Source organism: Mustela putorius, unplaced genomic scaffold (genome assembly GCF_011764305.1).
Source record: "Mustela putorius furo isolate JIRA1106 unplaced genomic scaffold, ASM1176430v1.1 tig00000580_pilon_pilon_pilon, whole genome shotgun sequence".
NCBI lineage: Eukaryota > Metazoa > Chordata > Mammalia > Carnivora > Mustelidae > Mustela > Mustela putorius.
In genome coordinates this window covers 13,775,741-13,800,027 of record NW_025421423.1, presented here as the reverse complement: position 1 = coordinate 13,800,027, position 24,287 = coordinate 13,775,741, and the positions used below count along the sequence as shown (strand labels likewise).

The 24,287-nt window shown below is 39.6% G+C and overlaps 1 protein-coding gene across 3 annotated transcripts; it reads left to right on the top strand.

Annotated features, from left to right (window-relative positions):
* Positions 1–1,945: 1,945 nt before the first annotated feature.
* Positions 1,946–24,119, top strand: TXNDC8 (thioredoxin domain containing 8). Of its 3 annotated transcripts, XM_004747783.2 has the most exons (6): positions 1,946–2,053; positions 4,977–5,081; positions 9,278–9,337; positions 11,973–12,038; positions 22,982–23,047; positions 23,991–24,119. In XM_004747783.2, the coding sequence occupies exons 1-6, from the start codon at positions 2,027–2,029 to the stop codon at positions 24,051–24,053; spliced, it is 387 nt and encodes a 128-aa protein (XP_004747840.1). In that variant the 5' UTR covers positions 1,946–2,026; the 3' UTR covers positions 24,054–24,119. The 3 variants fall into 3 exon arrangements, with proteins under 3 accessions (XP_004747840.1, XP_044937620.1, XP_004747841.1); XM_045081685.1 differs by lacking the exons at positions 22,982–23,047; positions 23,991–24,119 and adding an exon at positions 19,862–20,038 and having other exon boundaries at positions 1,949–2,053; XM_004747784.3 differs by lacking the exon at positions 22,982–23,047 and having other exon boundaries at positions 1,951–2,053; positions 23,991–24,118.
* Positions 24,120–24,287: the final 168 nt, after the last annotated feature.

Below are 24,287 nucleotides of genomic sequence, written 5' to 3'. Positions count from 1 at the left end.
GGGGGCGCCTGGGTGGCTCAGTGGGTTAAAGCCTTTGCCTTTGGCTCCGGTCATGATCCCAGGGTCCTGGGATCGAGCCCCACATCGGGCTCTCTGCTAGGCAGGGGGCCTGCTTCCCTTCCTCTCTCTCTGCCTACTTGTGATCTCTCTCTCTGTCAAATAAATACATAAAATCTTTAAAAAACAAACAAATAAACAAACAAACAAACAACAAAAAAAAAAACCACCCATGATGAAGTTAGTCATAGTGCTTGCAATTTGACTCAGGGGGAGAAATTTCTATAATATTGTATCTGAATACTTTCCAGATAACTATCAGAAATCCCATCTTAATCCAGTTTAAACCATAAAGGAATTTACTGTGGAAATGAATGTTTCAGATTTAGCTTGAACTTCTGGCCACACTTAATCCCGTAGATCAAGGTATCACCCAAACCCCAACTCTCTTCAATGTCTCCTCACATCTTTGTGGAATATTGGCCTTCAGCAAAGGCTGGGTTCCTGTGTGTTGTTTTGTAAGAGCTGCCAGCCAGATTCTTATTAATATCCGGATGAGGAAAGAGAAAGTTTTGCTGACTCTGTCACACATGCTAGAAATGGCATTCTCTTGCTTTCTTCCTCTTGCTTCATTAACTCTTGACCTAAAGATAAGACTTTTGGTTGGATTAAGACAACAAGGGTCTAACCCTGGATTTGGGGTTAGAATAATCCCACACAAACTGCATAGCTACTATAAAATGGAGGAGGGATAAATTCATCCACAGAAAAGTCAGTGTATTTTGGTAGAAAGTAGAGGAAGCAGGCACTGGGAGGGGACTGCTGATATCTGCTACAAAAGCCAAGTGGGCCTGTGGCCATACAGGAAAATACGCACACTTCATACTTCATCTAATACATACAAAAAAGGAGGGGCGCCTGGGTGGCTCAGTGGGTTAAAGCCTCTGCCTTCGGCTCAGGTCATGATCTCAGGGTCCTGGGATCGAGTCCCGCATCGGGCTCTCTGCTCAGCGGGGAGCCTGCTTCCCCTCCTTCTCTCTGTGCCTGTCTCTCTGTCTACTTGTGATCTATCTGTCAAATAAATAAATAAAAATCTTTAAAAAAAAAAAAAAAGGAAAGGCTGGCAACTCCCATACCTGAGAGACCTGACTGGATATATAGAAAGGCCAGAAAGGAAGATTTTGAATGTTTTTATGTTATTCTAGAATTCTGCAACTTCTTTCATTTTTCTTGTAATTGCTCTGAAAAAGATAAGGGGAACATTGGTCATGGCCACGTTTGGGTTATTTCCTAACGTTAAATTCTGAAAAATGACAAATCACCATGTGTAGGATTTGGCAAAATGCTGTTTTTTGTATGAGCCGCCAGCTAAGAATGGGTTTTGCATTCTTAACAAAGATTATGGAAACAAAGACTAGGCAACAGAGTCCAGGTCCAAGTGGTCCAGAAAGCCCGAGTTATCTGGTTCTTTACAGAAAAAGTTTGCCTACCCATGGTCCAGTCCATAAAAGTGAAATTTCGTTACCTCCTAAATGATTAGAACAAAATAACAAAGTTCAGAGAATTTATGACTCATAAAACCTAATTGGTAGGAAGCCTACAATTATAGGATTAAGGCTCTCCTATTTTTCTCAATTGCAAAACAATCCCCTCAAACTCCCAGCTGAAAATAGTCTTCATCTATTTAATATTAGCTTGCTTATTTCTCATTTGGTGGTTGCAGGGGGTGGAGAAGGAAGAGGGGTTATGGAAATAGACGGCAGAAGATCAAAAGTAGAAAGACTGATTATTGAGTCTCCGCACAAGGCCCGCAGTTGGCTGGCTCTTGGCTGACCACACGTTGACTACCTAGTCATAACATAAAAGTGAAATTCACTTCAAGTCTGCCGAAGTTCTGGGTTCTGAGATGTCATGTTTAATGACATCATAGAGAAGTTACCCTTCTATTCCAGCTAGGATCTTTTCATGACAGACTGCTACTGTGAGCCAACTGAACCAACAGGCAGGTTTCGTCAACAATTCCCAGGAAATGATGGTTCAGATTATTAAAGACATGGCAAGTATTTATATGGCTTCACTGATATTTCAAAAGAGACAACCTTGAGAACAGATTTGATAAACCTTAAGAATTTCCTCTATTAGGATTCCTTCACTGCTCTGCTCTGTAGCAAGGGGAGTTGTTGTTTTTTTTTTTTAAGTCTTGCTCTCTTTTCTCTTGCTCGAGAGATGGCACTATCTAGAGAGTAGCCAAGCAACAAATCGATCGGAAGGGTTTTGTTTTCTGATTCTCATTTCTTCCTCTGACTCTAGCTGAATCCAGGCCAACTCCTAACACATCCTGTCCTGTACCTGATCCCACTGATTCCACCTTAGCTGCACCTGGAACAATCTGTGAAAATAAAAGTCTGTATATTTCTCTTATTCTAGAAAATAGAAACCTCAGATGTGCCTATGGAATAGGGTAAGAAAAAGGACAGCCAACAGTGTCAACAATTCCTTAGGTGGTATTTTATAAAGCCACTTTCTATCCATTGTCCAGTTTTACTGACACAAAAAATCAAAATCTATGGATAGGCCAGGGAGAGTTCTTTATTTATAAAGAAGAAATGTAAGAGTGGTTAAGGTTCTACACCATTTATGAGGGAAGGCCTTAGAACCCAGACATTCTGGTGCCAGGCCCTGTTACAGGAGGCATGGGCCTGGGGGGAAGGGGGGAGGCATAGGGCTTGGGCCTGCTATCCATCAGTACCCTCTGACTTAGACTTTTGACATTTTCCCCAAATGCAGCTATATATAAGGTCACAAAAGTGAGGCTAACCAGATTGAAAGAAGGCATTGCCATGTAGATTTGCTATAAGAAAATGTTTTAAAATACCACATATTTGTATGTGATGCTGCTTTTTTTTTTTTAATTTTCTGGGAATCTTACAGAATAACCCAGGGTCTCACTAACCCTGTGAGATGCCCTGTCTCCTTCTCAGAGACCTCTCCTGAGGGCCTATTGTCCCCTGCATATCTGTATTCTAATGTCCCCTTCTATTCGAGGTGAACCTTGGCCACCTAGACTTACAGCTCATTCCCTTCCTTTTGGCATTATCTTTCTCCTTTTTTTATTAACAATGATTACTAGCACAGAGCGTATTTTACTTACTGATCTTACCATCAGCTTCTGCCTCTAAACATAAGCCCTGGGTGGCTCAGATTGTTAAGCACCTGCCTTCAGCTCATGTCATAATCAGGGTCCTGGGATCAAGCCCCCCATCGAGCCCCCAGTCGGGCTCCTGCTCAGTGAGGAGCCTGCTTCTTCCTCTCCCTCTTGCTTGTGCTCTCTGGCTCTATCTCTCTGTCAAATAAATAAATAAGATCTTAAACAAAAAAATAAAACTCCTAAAATAAATAAATAAATTATCTCCATGGAGGCAGGGAAGTGTTTTCTGTTTTGGTTTTTTTTTGTTGTTGTTGTTTTTTATTTTTGCACAAGCTGTATCCTAGCAGTGTGTTCATTACTTGGCATAGCATCAGTCTTAATAGGTACTTGTCGAGTCAGTGTGTATCCTATGGGGATATTCTCTTCAGAGGACTTTAGCCAAGTCAAATTCATGGATCCAGCTAGGCCAGTTTACACCTTAGCATCTGCTGAAAAGTGAGGGTGTTGAGGGCTTGTGAGGATGACACCTACTGAATAATTTCAGAAGCAAGTAAGAAATGGAAGCTTGGCCTAGCTCTTTAAAGAGTTAAGTAACACCCCCCCCCCATCCTAGACGAATACGGGTAAAGAAAGAGAGCATATCTTCCTTCAGTCATCTGTTTCATCTGCTTGAAACTAAATCAAATCGCAACATAATTGTCAAGATTCCCCTATTACAGAGCAGTATGCCATTTGTATGGAATTAACCCCATTCCTAATTCCAGTGATAGGCCCTGCTTGACTTGATCCATTCCCCATCTTAATGATCGGTCCAGGGATGAGTATGTGATAGAATTCAGGCCAGTGAGAGGGAGAGAGAACCCCATGACTAGAAAGAACTCAGGAGATGATTTTGTGTACTGCTTAGGGAAAGGAATTGTGGATTAGGCTGCTTAGGTTAACAGTCCCAAGCAGCTGGTTGACTGGAAGAAAGTTAATTACCTTTTGTTTTATTTTATCTGCAAAATGGAGATAAAACTAATACCCATTCCAGAGGGTGATAGTAAACATTAAGGAAGAGGACACCAGGTGCTGAGTAAATTAGCTACTATTGTCCGTGCTATTCCAGTGAGAAAAGGAAAAGGAAAAGAAAAAAATAATATACGGAACACTGCATATTAGCAAATCATTCATCAACTAAACAAATCATTCATCCACTCTATGAGTACTTGCCAGGTGTCTGGTCAGAGGCCAAGGAAGTTATGATAAAAATGGCCTGAGGTTCTAGAAAGGGAAACTTTTACTTAAATGATCTGGACAGCTGATGGAAAAATCACTGCAGATTCTCAGTGAGAAGAATTTCAAATCTTTAAATGTATGGTTTGACTACAGCTTTGGTAATGATTACCTCCCAAAGCAAATCAAAACAAAAACAAGAAATGGATTCAAGGTGTTAGACTTCTTTTTCTTCTTTTAAATTTCACTATTAATGCCTGTTTGGGTCCTTGTTAAAAAAGTCAAATATAGATGTCCACCTTGAACAACTATCCACCACTACCTTCCACCCCTTATCTTTCATTGATCAATCTTATTTCTCCCCAGAGGTAACCTACCATTAAGAACCACCACTTGGTAAATACAGTCCTAATCACTTTTTGCAGATTTATGAGTCACTTATGTATACTTAGAAAGTTAAATATATGTGACCACAGGGACTTCTAGGAAAAGTATGTCTCCTGGAGAATGATAGGGTGGGGTATCTCATTAAAGTTTTCAGGAACTGAATTGTCATTATCTGCAAGTTGTATGAAATGCAGTGATTATGCATATTTCATTTATGCTCTGGTCTCAGGATGAATTAAAAACATTTTTGAAAGCTGCCGGAAGCAAACTTGTGGTGGTTGAATTCTCAGCAAAATGGTGTGGTCCTTGCCAAAAGATTTGTCCTCTTGTTCATGTAAGTATCACCTGTATATATTTCCCAGTTTTTGAAGGAATCTTAAATCCCCTAATAATTTTCTCAATCTTAAAAATTTGCACTTAAAAGCCATATGGAATCATAGTTTTTTGAAGTTTCCTGATTATCCGGATGATAACATACCAAGATCTAATAAGATCGTAAGTATACATACTAGAAGATTAATACTATTTATCTATGGCTAATTCTGCAAGCAGCATCCAGATGAGCAAAAGGGTACAGTGGTACAAATGAATGGATTATTCATAATAATGACATTTTGCCAAAGTTCCAGAGTTCAGAAGTTCTAAATATTGGAATAGTTTATGAAAAAAAAATGATACTTGTTTTTTTAACTATAATATAATAGATTTCTCCCATCCTTCAACCCTATTATCAGAACTTATGTCTTACACATTCTTTCATGTCTTTTCTACTTTATAAACTATTTTAGTAAAATATTCTAGTTAGTTATAATCATATAATTTTATTTGGGTCTTTTTTCCATGTACACATTCTTTTGCCTTTATGTAGGGTCTCCAGATTATAACTTTAATGTCTATACAGTGTTTCATCTGGTTAATTTCCTTACTGCTCCATTTAAAAGTTTTTAACATTTTATTTATTTTTGGTGTCTCATGCCACAGAAAGAACTTCAGAGCATTTTCATTTCTCCTTATCTTGGAGAAGTTTCACACTTATGGTCAATTTTGTGAAATATTTCTTCAAATTTAAAGAAGTTTTGATTTCTCTACACGACTGAATATACTATGGTCTCTTTTCAGCAAAGTTTCTAACATTTCACTTTGAACTGGATTTTTTTTTGAAATTTAAATTTCTTTTTGTTTCCCTGTTCTTTTTTTTTAATGTTCATTTTGCCAGCATATAGTACATCATACGTTTTGTTGTAGTGTCTTGAATTCATTCTAACCACAGTCACAACCTTTGACATTGATTTATATCCAAGTACAGAAATTGGCTACATGACATCCCAACATCCATTCTGTACTTAAAAATTATTGGACTATCCAGAGGAAACATTTTATTATCTCATGGGCCCCTTTATTCTGACACTCAAAACTTGAAGAAAGAAAATGCTCAGTGTTCAGCTTCCAGAGTATAAATATACTCAAATGCCACACAGTCAAAGCTGATCAAATTCCAACAGCCAACATGTGACATTTCCAGACAGTGCAATGAATGTGAAGGCTTAGTAACTCCTCTCTTCATACCTTTGCCCTAAGGGCAATAACAGTTCTGCCACAGTTTTGTCCGGGCCCCTGTAGCTCTTCCAATACCCATTCCTACTTTTTATAGACCTAGTTAGCCCTTTGGAGATAAACTGCCCAAGTGGTCCTAATTTGAATGTGCCATCTGTTTCCTGGTGGAATCCAGATTAATGCAAATATAGTTTTAAAATAAATTTTGGCAAAATCATACTGAAAGACTGTCCAGATGTTAAAAAGAATCAAGTAGACCCATACAGAATAGTGACATTGTCCCCAAGACAATGTAGTATTAAGTGATAAGAGTACAGTATAGAAAAATGTATCTAGGATGGTCCCATTTATGTAAAACAGACACATACATGTACGTGTATATATATAAACACACACATATATATAGAGAAAAGGGAAACAGAAAGATGCATATCAAAGAAGTTTTTTTTTCTCCAGCAAAAGTGTATTAATTTTGGATTCCTTTATCTTTCTTGTAAGGTTTGAAATTTTGCATGATAATTATTCAAATACCATGTGAGTAATTTTTTTAAACTTCTAGTACATAAGGGGAGGGAGAAAGGGCTTTACTTACTCTAGGTTACTTTACTAGTCAGAGGTCAAAGCAGGGAACAGAAACCAAATTAAACAGAAAAGAATTTTAATACAAGGAATTAATTGCTTTTAAAATTATTGAAATATTAGATTAATAGGTTCCTTGAATGATTCTCTCAAAACACAACATACCCCACTTTGAGGATCCTAACTTGGCCATAATCAGAAGTAAGAGGGGGATGGAAGGCCACTCTCCTTCCCTGGAAGAAGAAAACAAAATGACAATAGAGTATCAATTGGAAATTAGAACCAGAATCATGAGGCTCCTACTGTCACAAGTGCCTCTGGACTTCCAGGAAGCTGATGTCTGGGCACCAGTGCCTGAGTCTGGTTTCTGCTGCTGCCTCCAGCAAAAACCACTTCCATGACCCACAGTTTTGCTTTCCAGCAGGAACATCCAAAGACAAGAAGAAAGTAGTTACTGTCTCACTTCCACCTTCCATGTCTCTCCTGCATGTATCTCATGGGAAAAATCAATCTGCATCCAGAACTCTAGCTGCAAGGGAGCCCAGGGAATCTCTGCCTCTTTTCCTTTCCAGGCTCTGCAGGAAGGTGGAATGGAAGTTTGCCAGCTAAACTTCTGTAAAGGACAAGACAGTCAATATTTTCAAGTTTGCAGACCCTGTGGTCTCTGTAGTAACTACTCAGTTTCACTGTTGTAGTGCAGAAGCATCCAGTGGCAATGCACAAAAGAACAGGCAAATCGTGTTCTGATATGATTTAATTTACAAGACCATGTGGAGACCTGGCTTTGTTCAATGGGGTGCAGTTTGCTGACCCTGGGTGAAGAGGATCATCCTGAAAAGAGCATTTTCAGGAGAAAGGAGAAGTTATATATTTGTTGAGAAATTTCTTGGTATGATTATGGAAAAACAAATAAATATTCTGTGAGGTATACTTATAGTGTACACGGAGGCATGGTGACAAATGAACTTCAAACAGAAAGTTGAGACCAAATCAAGAAGGACCTTGTGTTATAATTTAATGAGCTGCTGTAGACAGTCAAAACAGAAGAATTTTAAAAAGAATTCTACGGTGGTCAAATAGAGAGTGTAGAGAATATTTTTAGCTGTGCTATACACAAATGGATGAGAAAGACTGACGGCAGATAACCCAAGGTGACAACAGTCTCAATGATAGGTTTTCCAAAACTAGGGCAGTGGTTTTGGAGAAAGAAGGGAAGATCAAATTCAGGAGATATTTTAGAGCTAAGATCAACGGAATAGGTAAACGAATAGTAGCAGACTACATACGAGGAAGAACAGAGTAGAAGGAAGAGTGGGTGGGGATGGGGTCATAAGTGGATGGAATGGGATAATGAAGGAAGGCAGTGTCCATAGGGGAACCCAGCCTAGCAAAGAACTTATATCTATCCCATGTATACATACTACTTGATGCAAACATGGCAACTTCCACAACCCTATCCATTTCCTGACAGGCTCTGAAAACTTCATAAATACAGTTAGATGTCCACATAGGTCAAACTCATTCCCATGACTCCTACTGGGGAACATCCATATATCTTCAAACTTTGAAGTACAAGTCAATTGCCCAAGAGTTCATGAGTGATCCCATTTTCCTATAAGGCACAGAGATGCTGCTGACCAAAATCAGCTTCTCTTCTGTCTGAAAAATACTCTGTTATCTGAGAGTTTTTCCCCATTTTCACAACCTTGATGGGCCACCAGAGAAAGAACTCCCACTTCGGTCACAAACTCCAGACAACAGCTGAAGAGAATCCCTACAACAGAAGAGTTTCCATTGTGTCTGGATGCCTCATACCATCAGAGAGAGGTCCCATTTGAAATAGGTCACTGGAAATGCCTGAGATACAATGTTAAAGCAGACAAATCCAGATGCTGTTAAGTGTCCTTAAAGTATGAACACAGCTGTCTGAAAAGAAAAAACACAAGGGGTGACATTTACAGGCTGCCGCTGCATCCATTATTCCCAGACCCATTATCAACACCTTTGTCACCACTGCTGCCAAAGATGCTTTCAGAACAAACCAGAAGCAGAAGAGAGCTGCGGCTTTCCTCTGTCCCCTCACCCTGCAGAGTAAATCTGGACCCACATGTGATGATTTCTTCGCTTCCTTTCCCAGCTTTGAAACTCTGATCTCCAGTATGGTTCTTTAGCCTCTGAATCTGCCAGTGATCTTGACTTGACCTTGGTATCATCTCATATTTGACTCTCGTGCTTTAAGTTCCAGGCAGTAGTGAAATGCCAGAGTGATGCTCAGTTCTCTTGAACAGTCTTTTTGTTTGTGGTTTGTTTTTGCCAAGAGAAAAGTGTGTAATTCTCATGTTAATTTAGTATTAATGCTAAGCTAATAGGGAATTTTTTTATTCCTTTATTTTGAAGGCAATGTCTCTGCAGTACCGAAATGTAATGTTTGCCAATGTGGATGTGGATGATTCTCGGGTAAGAATCTTAGATCCTTCCATGGGGATACATAAAATCCAAATGCAGTGTCTTTGAAAGTCCTGTCTCAGTGATCTCATTGATTATATAGTCAATTTTAAGTCGAGTAGAATTTTGTAATTTTTTTCTTTTAATTGGTAGTAAATTTCCTCATAATGTTCTTAGATGTTTTGTATTAATTTTTAAGTATGTGAGAAAGTATGTGACTCTCTTCCTGCCCCCTCCTCTCCCATACTATGGCAGACTTCCCAACGTTTTCCTCCACTTGCTCTCAGCTCTGCCCCAGAATCCCGCTGAGCAGAATTGCTCTACACAGACAATACTAGTTGGGTGATATTGCATTCAAGGTGAAAAGTGGTTTGTTACCCTTATAGTAAATTATTAGTCAATTACTAAAACTTTACTCGATGCATTACAGACATTTTAATTAATATGCCTTGCTTTCCTCTTGCTATATCTTGTGCTTTTTGTGGGTTTTTTAAACATCACAGGAATTCCAAGAAATCCTTCCTTCATTTCCCTCCTTAGATTCTTCTTTCCACACCCTCTACCCGAAAATAATCAGCCTCATGTCCTCAGTCAAAATGTGCCTTATTGGGGGGCACCTGGATGGCTCAGTGGGTTAAAGCCTCTGCCTTTGGCTCAGGTCATGATCTCAGGGTCCTGGGATTGAACCCCATGTCGGGCTCTCTGCTCAGCAGGGAGCCTGCTTCCCCCTCTCTTTCTTTGCCTGCCTCTCTGCCTACTTGTATCTCCATCTGTCAAATAAAAAAATAAAATCTTTAAAATAAAAAAAATGTGCCTTATCGGTATACACAAAGTATCTGAAAAGTTATTCTTCCTAATATTTGTCCATTTATAACTCGGAAAAAAACAGTAACAAGTGATCGTTGGACATACTGGATTAAATCTGAGCTTTAGAATAACAAAAAATCTGTTATGCACCCATCCTTTTCTTTATAGTTTTGTGACTTCTTATCACTTATAAACTTCATTTTCTTCATCTGTAAAACAGGACAAATAAAATTTAACAATATAAAATGAGATGAAATACATAAGATATAGGACATAGTTCCCAGAACACAATAGAAGTTCCATTTCTCCGTTTCCTTCAAACGTCATCAAAGTGTTACAGTGTTTAATTGCCCTTGAAAGTGAATCATATATTGTGCATTCAGAATACACCCAGGATCATTATCTCTTTGTCCTTTCTTATATTCACAGAGTTGTGCAACCATCACTGTCATCAATTCTAAAACATTTTACCACCCCCAAAACCAAAACAAAACAAAAAACACTTTGGAGGCTCTAGTGGTCACCCCCAGTTCCTTCTCTCCCAACTCTGGGCAACCATAAGTCTATATTCTGTTAGATTTGCTTATTCTGAATATTTCATATAAATGGAATCATCGAACAGGTGGTCATTTATGACAAGCTTCTTTCACTTAGCATGAGTTTTCAAGGTTCCTCTATATTCTAGCATGTTATCAACATTCTATTCCTTTTCATTGCTGAATAGTATTCCATCATGTGGCTACACCACCTTTTATTTAGCCATTCAGCTCTTGATGGACTTTTGGGTTGTTTGCACCTTTTGACTCTTATGAGTAATGATAGTATAACATGTATATCTATATTTGCATTTCTCTTGAGTACCTATCTGGGGTGGAATTTTTGCCATATATTGTAACTCTATGTTTGACTTTTTGAGAAACTGGCAAAACATTTTCTAAAGCAGCTACGCCATTTTATATTTCCACCAGCAGTGCGTGAGGGCTCTCTCCATATTTCTCTACATCCTCCCTAACACATGTTCTTGTCTGCCTTTTTGATTATAGCTCTTTCCCTTTTCAGGTGAAACAAAATGCACAGTTTTCTTTAACAGTAATTTATTTATTAGTTGTCTTTGCTGTGGTCATGAAATTTATAATTTAATGTGTGTGGATCCGTGTGTGTGTGTGTGTGATAGGCGGCAGGGGAGGGATTCACCCCCATAAAATGATATGTATATTAGAGAGAGAAGTGCAGTTCTGTTGATCCTTTCTTTTGACTTTTGAACCAGATAAACGAAAACTGCCATTTGAAAGAAGATTGTAATGGATTATAATAATGGCAATTCTGACATATTTTCTTGACTTTGGATTCATCTTTCACAAACACAGGCAGTGAAGCAGAGAGTAAGGCCTAAAAGAAAGAGACAAATAAACCCTAACTGACACTGCGAGACCAGTATTAACACCCCATGTCTCACGTGTGCTTTGTAAAGGTACCTCTACTCTTCCTTATCTTTGCAATGTGCTGTCTCCATATGGGGTTCAACTGGGGTCCCTCTGTAATCTTTCACAAGTTCTTCTAAATAGAGTTCATTTAGTCCTTTGGCATCTGTTCTATTTTGGCCTCCATTGCTCAACCCTCTCCCAGGGCCCTGAGAGGAGAAAGCTCAGGAATTCAGAGAGCAACCATTTTCTATGGTAGCGTTCCTAGAAGCTTTGACATTCCTTGGCAAGAGAATCTACCAAGTCTTAGCTGTCCCTGGTCTTTCAGACATGCCTCCTGAGAAGTCACAAAGTTCTGGGCTCGGTGTAGAGTGTGGATACCAAAATTGTGACTTCATGCCATTTCATTCCTTTCCCAGGACTTGGCCCAAATTTATCATGTCAAAGTCATACCCACATTTCAGATGTTCAAGAAGGCCCAGAAGGTATGTTTCCATGGTAACTGGCAGAGTTGAATCATAGAATCATCAGAATCTAAAAAAAGGCCTGGGGCATCCAGGATGGATGAAACAACGGCATTTATTTTTAATATTTACCAATGGAATTCTTAGTTTCTGAACTTTCCATATTGGCAAGGAGTACAAAAAATGCATGAATTGTAATAAATATTCTCATTCAGACAGTCTGAGATATCCAAATCCATAAGAAATATCTCACGATTGTCCCTATCTTATCCTTTTTGATGGGGCAGAACCACCAAAAAAGAAACTTACAGAAAACGACATGATGAAATTCTCACACAAATGTATACAAATTGTTGGCAATACTTGGGTAAATATTAATCAAAGACAATCACAAGGCAGAAGAACCTAGTAGTTAAGCATGTGGGCTCTGGATATAGGTTTCTGTGGTTCAAATACCTGATCTACCACTTTGTAGCACTTCACTTAAAAGCCTCTTTGATCTTAATTTCCTTATCTGTAGAAACAAAGATCATTAAGTTTCTCCCCTCAAAGGGTGTTGAGAGAATTAAATGAATTAATATGACTCAAGTTTGTAGACCCATCCTGACACGCATAAGTGCTGAGCATGTTACGGTAGTTGTTATCACAAAGATATTAATGAAATAAAATGTCTGAAATATTTCACGTGTGTTGAAAGTAGTAATTCCACATATGGCTGGGAGCATTGACAATTGTACATACCTTATGAAAAGTAGCTTTGCAACATGCTTAAGAGGAACAAACTGTTGATTCCCTTTCACACAATTATCTATCCTTGGAAACCTTTGCTATGAAAATACCTCAAGGAAAAATAAGTCCCTAAGTGTATAGTAATTGTAGCATTACTTCTAACAAAATACAAAAGCAAGCTCAATGTCTTTTCTAGTAGACCTGCTAAAAGGATTTGTGCTACATCTACTGTATGAAAGTGTGTGCGATTAAAAGTGTTAGGAAGAACATATGTAAAGCAAAAATATTCAGGCTTAAACTTTGGGGAAGATTGTGTCTACAACATAAAAAGTGAAAGCAGTTGGTAGGCTAGCAATGGAATTTCATTTTTAGCTTCTATTTGTTGGGTATTTGCTATAACATAATTGGTGCAATAGATACAAATAATTCTTCAAAAAGAATTAACACTACCTATTCCCTCTCTTGAGTGTTTACTTGAAAATTGAAACTATTAGCCTATGTATCCCCAACTCCCTGTCCCCCATAGATCAGATTGTTTCTGTGCCATTTTTTATCTTCTTCTCTTCCATCTCAGAAATGAAAATGCTTCCTTCTTTTGAAAGGATTTCGTCCATCGTACCTTGATTGCATTCTCTCCCTTGTGCTCCAGGCCTCAATCAATCAGCTACCTTCTTTTAGACCTGGTGTTTGGACACTCGTTTTTTGCTACCGACTTCCATTCTTCATTCTCTATCAAGAGTTCTTTGATTTTCCTCCAGGTTACCATGCCCCTTCCCATTCTTGATCCATGTGCTTCCTTAAGGCTCCATCTCCAGGCCTAGATCTGTGAGTGAACTCCATCCCCATCAAGAATAGCCCCTTGAGGGCACCTGGGTGGCTTAGTGGGTTAAGCCGCTGCCTTCGGCTCAGGTCATGATCTCAGGGTCCTGGGATCGAGTCCCGCATCGGGTTTTCTGCTCGGTGGGGAGCCTGCTTCCCTCTCTCTCTCTACCTGCCTCTCCGTCTACTTGTGATTTCTCTCTGTCAAATAAATAAATAAAATTAAAAAAAAAAAAAAAAAAGAATAGCCCCTTGACTCCAGTCAAGCCAATCCAAGCCCTACCAGAGCTAATTGTAAGACTTGGCTTAAGTAGCTAAGTAAAAGCCTTCTTTTTCAATTTCACTGGATTTGAACTTGGGGAGATGTGACGCTGATGGTATACAACTAGCTTGCCACCATAGGGATCTTGAAAAAGAAGCCACCATACATCAAAAGAGCAAATTCAGACCAGAAACACCAGTGGCATTGTTTGAACCCTGAAGCTATCCATGCCTGAAGCCTGTACTACCCCTGCAGATTCTTTAGTTATGTATACCTGGGGTTGCTTTTGCTGTCGCTTGCAACCAAAAAATTTCTAATGACAAAAAAATCAATGATCAAACTATTCATGATCTAACTCTTGAAAAAGTAGAATATATTTACTACCTTCAATTCTCATTTATAATTTATTCCTTCCTCTGCTCTTTTAAAAGTCACCAAGGATCTTCCAGCACCTAATTCAAATAGCCATTTCTCAACCCTTGTATTCCTTGATTACACAAAAGCACCATTAACTAATTAGGTTCTATATTCTAGAAACTTCCTCCTCTTTTGGCACCTATGCCTGTTCCTTTCCCCCAGCTCTCCTCTGGCTTATCTCCTACTGTCTGAAAATATAAGTGTTTACGAAGGTTCTTTTTCCCATTCTACTTCTTCTCCTTTAGTAATTTCATCCCTACTTATAATTCCAGCTATAACTACCTTTAACGTAAACAAGTGTGATAGCCCTCCTCCACCCCAAGTTCACACCGTAGCTCTGTCTTCTTTCCTAAATAGATCCTGGCACAGCTCCATGTCTGTCATTTTCTTATTTAAAATTGGATGCCCTTCCCCTCCGCTGTCTGCAAAATCAAGACTAAACACTCATATTCAAGTCTGACATTCAAATTTGTTCACAATTTTGACCCAATCTACTTTTCTAAGTCCATTTCTGTTTGACTCAGACCTTAACTTCATGTATTTTTGTCATACTATTCCAAGCACCTGGAGGAGTTGATGTCAGTATGTAGAAGAATCCCCCTGGGTAGAAAATACTCATTCCATGTTTGATTCATGAGCCAATGAACAAATGAAAGAGTAAATGAAACCCGCTGTCTTTGGCCTGCAACCCACTGCCAGCTCTGCCTCCCCTCCTCGCTCTGTCCTCATACCAGTCTGACTCAGGAAGGGTTTCTCTTCAGCCCAGAACAGCTTTCTGGTTTCATCTCTTCTGCAGATGATACTGCTTAAGGTTTGTCACAACTCAACAGTTTGCTCTCCATTTTATGAAACAAAACTTTGGGTGCTCAGCTGATTATGTGTCTTAAGCTCTTGAGCAAATCCATAGCTATGCTTTTGAGGAAAGGCTTGACCCTGCTTGGTCTCAGTTCTATATGGAAGTAGAAGAACTTTCAGTTGGGGGTGGGGTGACCTCTTATATTAATTTTTTCTAAACTGGTTTCTATAGGGACAGATCCCTTTTGAAGGGTTAGAACAAAATGCCTGTATTCTAGGCATCATGAAGGATCTCAAATTTGAGTTTTATGCCAGTTAGCTGATGGAAAAGAAAATTAACTGAATTGATGACACCATGCATTAAGCTGACCTGCCTCTCCCTCTATTTTAATTCCAGAGTTAGCCAGCCTCTGATTATAACATGGATACCCATGTCCCAAGAAATGTTCTTGAGAATTGAGGGTCTCATTGAATATTACTAACTTAGCATCTTGGTTATGGAGTTATTTAAAAAACAACAACTTGAGATCATTCACGTCATACTATACAAATAAGTCTACTTCTAAACTTTGTATGTATGATCGTATTTCCACAAAGAGTCATACTTGGGTCAATTTAGATATCATTTGAAAACCTGCAGAGAAGATTGGCAATGCTGGTTTCCATTTGACAAGGAATAACCATCTGTGCAAAAGACAACAGCAGAAAAAATACGAGACAGAAATCCTAAAGATATGGTATTACAAATCCCTTTACCTCTTTGACTCAATCCCCAGCATTCATATCTGAGATCCATATAGGGCTTCTGGAGGGTTCCCCCACCTCTTCCATTGCATCCAGAGCTGCAGTCAAAGCCTGAGACCTCTGAAATGCCCCCAGGTTCTATCCTGTAATGGTCTGTACAGGAAAATCACTGGAACCAGAGAAAATTGAGTGTAACTGTGCAAAAGGACCAGTCTCTGTGAATTTCCCTCCTCTCTCAATAGAACTGACTAGGAAAGCTACCAATGACATTCATTGTTTTCCTTGGAGTGGAAAAAGATTAAGTTCATTTCTTTGAGACCACTTCCATCTCTCTTTCACCTGGGACAGTGCAACTAAAAATTGACTTAGGAAAGCAGTTAAATAGCATTTATCTAGTATTTAAAAAAAAAAAAAAAAGCCTAGAATCCAGTTTCTATTAAGGGATGTTATAAGAAAGGTACTCACATTTCTGGTAAAACGTCTGGCAAAGAGCCATGATCCATTATGCCTTTTTAAATGTACATTGTATAAAAAGCCCTGCGATAATTCCTCATAGAACAGACTTAGGAAAATGTTTGCTGCCCTCAAAACTATGATCCACTCCCTTGCATTAGATCAGATGGTTTAGGGAATCCCCCGGGTTTCTCTTTTATGATTGCTGCCAATAATCTCAAGATTACTTCCTTTACTCAAATACAATAGCCTCCCCCTTATCTGCAGTTTCCTAGCATTCCCTTAATTGCCATCTCCATACCGAATCATACTTGAATGGTGGTGTCGCTTTATCTTGCCCTTGATTCTAGCTCATTTCAACTATTTTCAAAGATACATAAAATATAAACAAATAAAACTTTAAAAAACTGAAGCAGATAAAGCTACATAACCATGACTCAGGGTCTCAGTAGATAAGAGGCATTATGTGTTGCTGGAAGTTTCCAGGCAGATTTGGATGGCCCCCTAGCAGGGATGCACTATAAACAACAGTTGTAATTACTTCACACTGTTGGGGTGAAAGACAATGAAAGCAAATTCTAGGCAATAAATAAGGTAGGGTTGTTTCTTCCTGCTGTATTCCTTCGTGTTTCCACCTGGGACACCCACATCCTGTTCCAGTAAGATTAACTATTGTTTAAAAAAAAAAAAAATCCACAGTGTCTTTCAGAGGGGCCATCCAAAACCAGAATATTATAGTGTATTCTATTATACGAACTATTATACTATCCCTAACCAGAATATTATAGTGTATTCTATTATAAGTAGAAAAATACATAAACTGCAATGTGCATATGATACTAGTTATTCATTGAGCCTCTGAAGCCCATCAGGAGATCCCCTGGGCTAATAACATTGATTCCAGACCAACGTTGACATATCAGTGGAATAGCAGAAAGGAAGACTTAGCAACTCTTGGCCAACTGCTTAAACATGGGCCAACATCAGAAATCTGTTCCCTCTTTCATTTTTTGATGTGAGAATAAATGGCTCCTCAAAGCACTTTAATCTACTCATAAGAGCCATAGGATATAGGGACATAGATGCTAATAAGTGAGCTGTTTACAAATGAATAATTCTGAAGAACTAAGAGCTCCTATGCTCACATCGAGTCAGGGGAAGTTCCTGTCCCTGTGCCTGTGAACAGCAGGGCTCCTGCTCAGATGACATAGAAGTCATTTCAGTGTGCTCCCTCCTTCAAGTTGGTATAAAAATCCCCAAGGGGCAGCACCATGGGGTGCTCGGGAGAGGACAGGATTGGTTTCTTCGAGAGCCAGGCAGGGACAGTAAGTGAGATAATAGAAAGTGAGGAGGATGGTGGTCCTTGGAGAATCACCCTCCCAAATACTCACTGTTCAAGTTGATAAAAAATAGTACTTGATTGCCCAAAAGAATGTCTGTGGCTAGTTTTTGCTGTCTCTGGAGTCAGGCACCTGTGGGTTGAACCCCAGGTCTGCCTTTTATTATTGTGTGACCTTGGGAATGTGCCTTCACCACCTTGAATCCAGTTTCCCTCCCTTTGAAATGGGGACTGTATCATGTATCGTTGAACTGTTGTCACAAAAAGTTGTGATAATGTATATAAATGCTTTAGCACTAGACTTGGTACATATTATAAAATAAGGTTATTGCTAGAGCCCCAGAATCTGTCTGTGCCCCTATTTCCTTGAAAATCTACGAATAAATAGAAATTTAGAAGCAGTGGTTAGGAGAGACCTCTAAAACTCTTCGAAATAACTATGATATCCATTTAAGCTAAGTCATCTTAGCATTTAAGAGTTTTTTGCCCAGGGATATTCAAACTGTTAAGGATGTTGTTACGACACAGAGGGTTTCTACCTGAGGGAAAATAAAAGCACTCTCTCCCATAGTGTCTAGGGGTTATATGTCAGGCCCATAAGCAGCTGATACATCAGCAGAGATTAATTGACTGGGAGGGGCAAGAACTAAGTGAGATAGAGGGAAAGAAAGAGAGAGGAGCAGCAAGCTTTTATCACCATTTGGCACCATTGCTAAAGATACTGCTCTAGATATTTGCAATTCATAGACAGTAATTACTTGTACACCTCTTGTCTCCAGGGCAGGGATTAGAGTGAGGCTGGTGATTGCAGGTATAGGGTGGAAACCTGTCTTTATTTGAATTTTTGATATTTTATTCATGATGGATTTTTTGCATTAATGTTTGGCTTTTAAAATATATATTAAAATATTATTTATCTTAGTTACCGAGTTCTGGGAACCCCTTAAATTTTACATCCTCCTCCAAGCTCTGTAATCTAAAGTTTAAATCATTGAAATGTAGGAGTACTTCATTCAGTGATCGGCCAGAAGGACTTACAATACTCAATAGCAGGTTATACTTATAGCTAAGATTTATTATAACAGAAAATATAGAGCAAAAATTCAGGAAAAAGATATGCATTGGTAGAGTCCAGAAAGGTCCAGCACAAACTTCTGATGTTCTTCCTTGGCTGGGGACACATAGGAGTGCTCGCTCTCTCTTTAATAGTGCACTTCAAGGACATCTGTGGACTGTTTCTGCCTAGGGATGCTCTTTTGACATTCAGGGTCTGAGGCCTTTATGTGGGGACTGGCCATGTAGACACATCTTGCTAAGCAACCATTGCTACACAACCACCTATAACAATGGAGACTAGGACCCCAACAATAAAACCAGGTGCAAGTCATCAATATTGATGTTTATGCCAAGCTAGCCAGTGTGGCATGGTCCATCACTCCAGATATATATAACAAAATCATCAATTATTGATACAAAGAATACTTTGGTGGGGGGGAGGGTACATAATAGTCTCTGGGGCACTGATGAAGGATCAATCATGGTTCCCTTGGAGACAAGCAAGAAATAAGGAACCAGACCTGCTGTGTTAATTCTTCTCACACAGAGTCATGTGGAAAATCAAAATATCACCTTTATTGTAAGTTGTAATAACACTAAATTGTGCTAATTACAGAACATGGCTTAGGCTCAGGTCAACAGACTTTCTCCTGTTCCCCTGAAGCCTAGACTTTGAGATGGCCCATCTAAGAGAGAATCTTGGACCGCGGAGGAGAAACTTACCCACCTAAGTGGAGGAGATAGTGCTGCTTTTCTCAACTGTCATGCTCCAAAAGTGAGGACACAGGGTGATGATAGCCTTCTAGACCTCCGTGAGGCCTGCTTCAGAGGTGCTTTCTAGAAAAGGAAGGACAGTGGGCGGAGAACAGACCTGTCCCTTGGGCAGAACACCCCCAGAAAGGGAGAGGATAATCATGAACTCATACCTTTATCTAGGCTCAACTGATATATTCACCTCAAGCTGGGGATAAGTCGGTGAAGGGATTTCCCAGTATTGGAAAGTTGAGCAGATCTTCCAGTGGGAACATGAGAACAGGAGTATAGGTCATTGAAGAGAATGGCTCCAAAACCATTATTATCCCCATGAACAAATTTTCATCCTATTCTTCTGGTAATGGGCAGAATGGCATCTCTTACGGCCAGAGACCAAAATCACTTTTCATGATTCTCAGTGTGGCGTAGGATAAATCCCCACAACATTAGACTCATGCCCCTTTCTCCCTTCAACAGAAAACAACATTGTACTGAGAGAGGAGTTCTCAGGCAGCTTCACGCGTGTGCTCAACACCTTCAACTGATGGCAGTAGGCTAAGGCTTGGCAAACCGTGGCCCCAGGGTCAAATCTGACCCTCTACCAGCTTTTGGAAATAAAGTTTTACTGAAACGCAGTCATGACCATTTGTTTAAATATTGCCTTTGACCACTATCACACTATATGTAGTAGAGCTGAGGAGTTTCAACACATAGGATATGACCTGCAAAGCCTGAAACAGGTATCAGGCCCATTCCAAAAAAAGTTTGTCAACCTCCAACATAGAAGGAGAAAAATAGTATTTATGCCACTCATGCTTGAGAAATAGGTATGCAGCTGGAGTTTCTAAGCCAGCTATAAGAAAATGAAACCAAATTAGTGTTTTCTTGAAATCTCACTGCTGGAACAAATTGAGAAGAAGGCCAGTGTAGCTTCGAAAAAAAGAGATAATAGATTGCTTTCATATTTTCATCTTGAATCCAAATGCATATAAATTCAAGCTGTTGGAAACAGACTGTTTCTAAGAGGCCCCGCCTTCTTGGTTTGACTTTGCTAAACTCCAAAAACCACAACTGAGCTGCTCGCCTTTGCAAAGTCTGCCTTACAACAGCCTTGTGAAAGTCCAGGGGGAAGTGTGCAAACACCTGCACCATGATGAGGTTGATTCAGGGCAAGGCATGGGTCTGGTTGAATCAGAGAAAGAAGCAAAGATGGGATCAAAAAGTAATTAACACCGTCCAGCTCTCAGCAGGTGGAGGTGCTTTTCACCATTCTCTTGCTAGACATATTCCTCCCATCTCATTAGTAAGATTTAATGCCTTAGCAAGCCCTTTGTAAGGAAGAAAAGGAACATCCTACTATTACAGCTAATGAAATTATATTATATGTATGAACATTGCTACAGCCTTCTCCCAAAAAAGTGTCTTGTGTTGGTTGGTGGTTTGGGCTCTTTTGTTTGTGTTGTTATTGTTGCTTTGAGGATTCTGTTGTTGCTTTTAACTCAGTAAAGAAGTCTGGAAAATTGGCAAGCTTTCAGTCAGCTGGTCCAAACCTAACTTCAGTATTCACTGGACCACATTGCCTATCAAATGTCCAAAGTGTTTTATTATAATGATTCTATGAATACATCATTAAACTCCTTAATTGGTACTCTCAGAAGTCCGTTTGTTAGGAAGGGACCCTTGTCTTTGAATCTTTTGCATTTTCTCAGTAATAGTAATATACTTTTTATAGGTGATTGATTGGGGAAAAAAAGATGCCTCTGGTTGGACCTGAGTGATGGGTCAATGGCGGGTAGGGAGTCACTTTATTACTGTGTGTGTGTGTGTGTGTGTGTGTGTGTTTGAAAATGTTCATAATAAGGGGTGCCTGGCTGGCTCAGTTGGTGGAGTGTGTGACTCTTGATCTCAGGGTTGTGAGTTAGAGCCCCACATTGGGCACTGAGATTACTTAAAATAAAATCTTTTTTAAAAAGAAGTTCATAATGAAAGATGCTCATTTTTCATAATGGGCATCGTTGGTTCTGAAATGCATGGAGAGCCCCACCCCCTGCCCTGCACCATATCCCACTGGGCTCCGTAAACTGGAGCTTGTCATTTTCATTAGCAGTCATGGGTGTGGGGCTGGGGGGGGAGGTGACAGCAGTGCTTATAAAGTGAAGGCATTGAGGAGAGAGAAGTGGAACATGCCTTTGAAAGACACCGCCCAACATGCAGATTAAAATGAGAAAACATTGTAAGCAGAAATTATATGCTAGTTCCCTTGTATGTGTATCTCTTTACAAGAAAGCTACTTATTCCATAAACTCTTACCACTGAGCTGCTCCTCGGTCACTAACTACACACATGAAGCTCCTGTATATAAAGCCCCATGCTAGACAGGAAAACACCTCACATTTGCTTTTGACAAACTGGACAAAGAAGAAAATAGGTAACACCTGGTCTCTGAAATGTAACACTACCCAGAGTCTTGGACTTGTACTTCAGTGACAGAAATCAGCTTAGCTTAGCTCACATCAGACCTAAAACCATTAACAGAGCACCCACTCCGTATAAGGTTCCTAGCTAGATGCTAGAAGTATGGAGGGAAAACATGAGGCGGAGTCCCCATCTTTGGTCAGCTGCAGGAGACGACGTAACAGAATCGACTCTTGAGTAGTGGAATGCCCCAGTTCTAGGAGATCACAGAGACTTCATGAGTTAAATCTCGAAGGATGGTTAAAACTAGCAGGCGAGGAAGAAGGGAAGAAGGGGGAGTAACAAAATAGGGTGGGTATGTATCAGGAATTTTTCGATGACAATACATTAGTACAAAGTTATCACTGGAATATGAACTCCAGAGGGTACTTTTGTCTGGCATGTTTACAAGACCTGGCTCAGAGTGGACGCTTATTAAAGATTTGTTAAATTAGATAAGTAAGTGAATCCAATGGTAATGAATTGCTAGAGGTCAGAGTTTCAGTGAGGTAGATAGGACAAAATCAAGGAATCCCTGTAGGACTTTGGATTTTATGGTGGTGAAGAAACCTTGAAGAATTTTACAAAGACTAGATTTGTGGTTTTGATCTTCAAGGGGGAAGGGAACTAAGGGACATAGGACTGGAGACAGACAGATCGTATGCTGTTGCTAAAGTCAGTTCGAGGGAAAGTTCATGAGATAAAATCCATGGAATCTGGTGATAAATTTAATGTCCCCTAAAGCTACCAGAATGACTAACATAAAAAAGAATGGACAATACCAGGTGTTGTCAAGCATATGGAACACCCAGAACGTTCATCCTCTGTTGGGGGAATAGAAATTGATCAAATCACTTCGGAAAACTGTTGGCCAAATCCCACATTCAGGTGGCCAAACCCTGCCCATGTTCCTGCCAGGGGTTCTTGTCTTGTGACCTGCTCTGGGCTCAGAAGATTTCAGAAACTCCCTTCATGCTTCTAGATACCATCCACCTGCCACCCGACTCTTAGAAATGAAACATTTTGTAGATCCTTTCTGACCTCTTCCTCCTCGCCAGCCAGTGCCACAAGAACTATTTATAGAGGGAATGGGTACAAACCAGGCAACTCAGATAAATCATGAAATTCTGCACCCACACTTAGGTAACCCTATTCTCGAGACTCAAAAGAGCCTTTTGCTGTAATGGAAGTGGAATCGTGAGCAAGCCGGTAAGTGAAAATGGGATCAAGATGGAGTCTCAAGTCTGGGGCACACTGGGGTCTACTTTCAAGAAATGGAATGTACCATCATGCTCACGGGCGGCCCCCAGATAGAATGCTGCTGCCTGGGGAAGCAGAATCATTAGAAGCAGGGATGGTTTCTTCTCTGCTAGACACGGAGCATTGAAGTTGTTCTACAACTTTCCAACCCCTGTCCCAAAGTCCTAACACCATTTCTGGCAGCTGAAACCTCCCTCACTGGAAACTCAAGTCTTCAGCTAACCCTGTCCTCAGTTAACCCACATTCTGCCTTCTCTACAAGCACATCATACTATTGGTACTAACGTGATAATGCATGGTAAGGGTCTTAAACTTCCATATTTCAATCAAATCTAAGTCACACATTGACAGACGCACCTATTATATTACATACCCTTGGAAAGTGTTCCAAATAAAATATACCATCCACTATGAGATGTATCCTGAGACAGAGATGTGACAATTTGGAAAGAATATGCGCTGCTTAGAATCAGTTGTTTATAATACTATGACCTGTGCAAAGGTCAGGGCATGGGAAATTACGTCTCACTTGATTTCAAGAAATCGTGTATGAATTAACAAGTCCTTAAGACCAGTGTATAAAGTCTCTGAGAGGTTTCAGTGATTGAGTTTTCTCATTTCTAACACACTATATGTTTTAGAGCTCGGTTTAGAAGACTATTGTGAAGAATTCTATAAATCTGACAAAACATTAGCATAAACGATTTTTGGAAATGTGCCAAGTAATTGAAACACCATGAGTTTAATGTGTTAAATGTGTATTTATATTCTAAGTATCTTTCAGACAACGGAAATGAGTAGAGGATAATTTAACAGGAACAAAACTCAAAGTTTTAACATCTTTGCAAATATTTAAACCAATACGTATTTCCCCTTGTGTGTTTGTAAACAGATTTTTGAATTTTGTGGAGCTGATGCTCAAAAATTGGAAGCGAAGATTCGAGAACTAATGTAAGCCGATCTCCAAGATAAAATACATTTGCAACATTTTAAAAGGCGGCAGCTAATGTGTTTGTGTTTTTATTTGCAGCAAATATTGTTCATGCTCCATTCATTGGTCTTTCTCCTGACGCTCTCCCGGTTGAATTCCACCTTTTTGCAATCTCACTGCAAAATTGCTTAAAGCTCTTGTGGTATCACTCCCATTCTCTAACTTAGCCTTTCTTCTTTCAGTGCACATTTCTTAGGC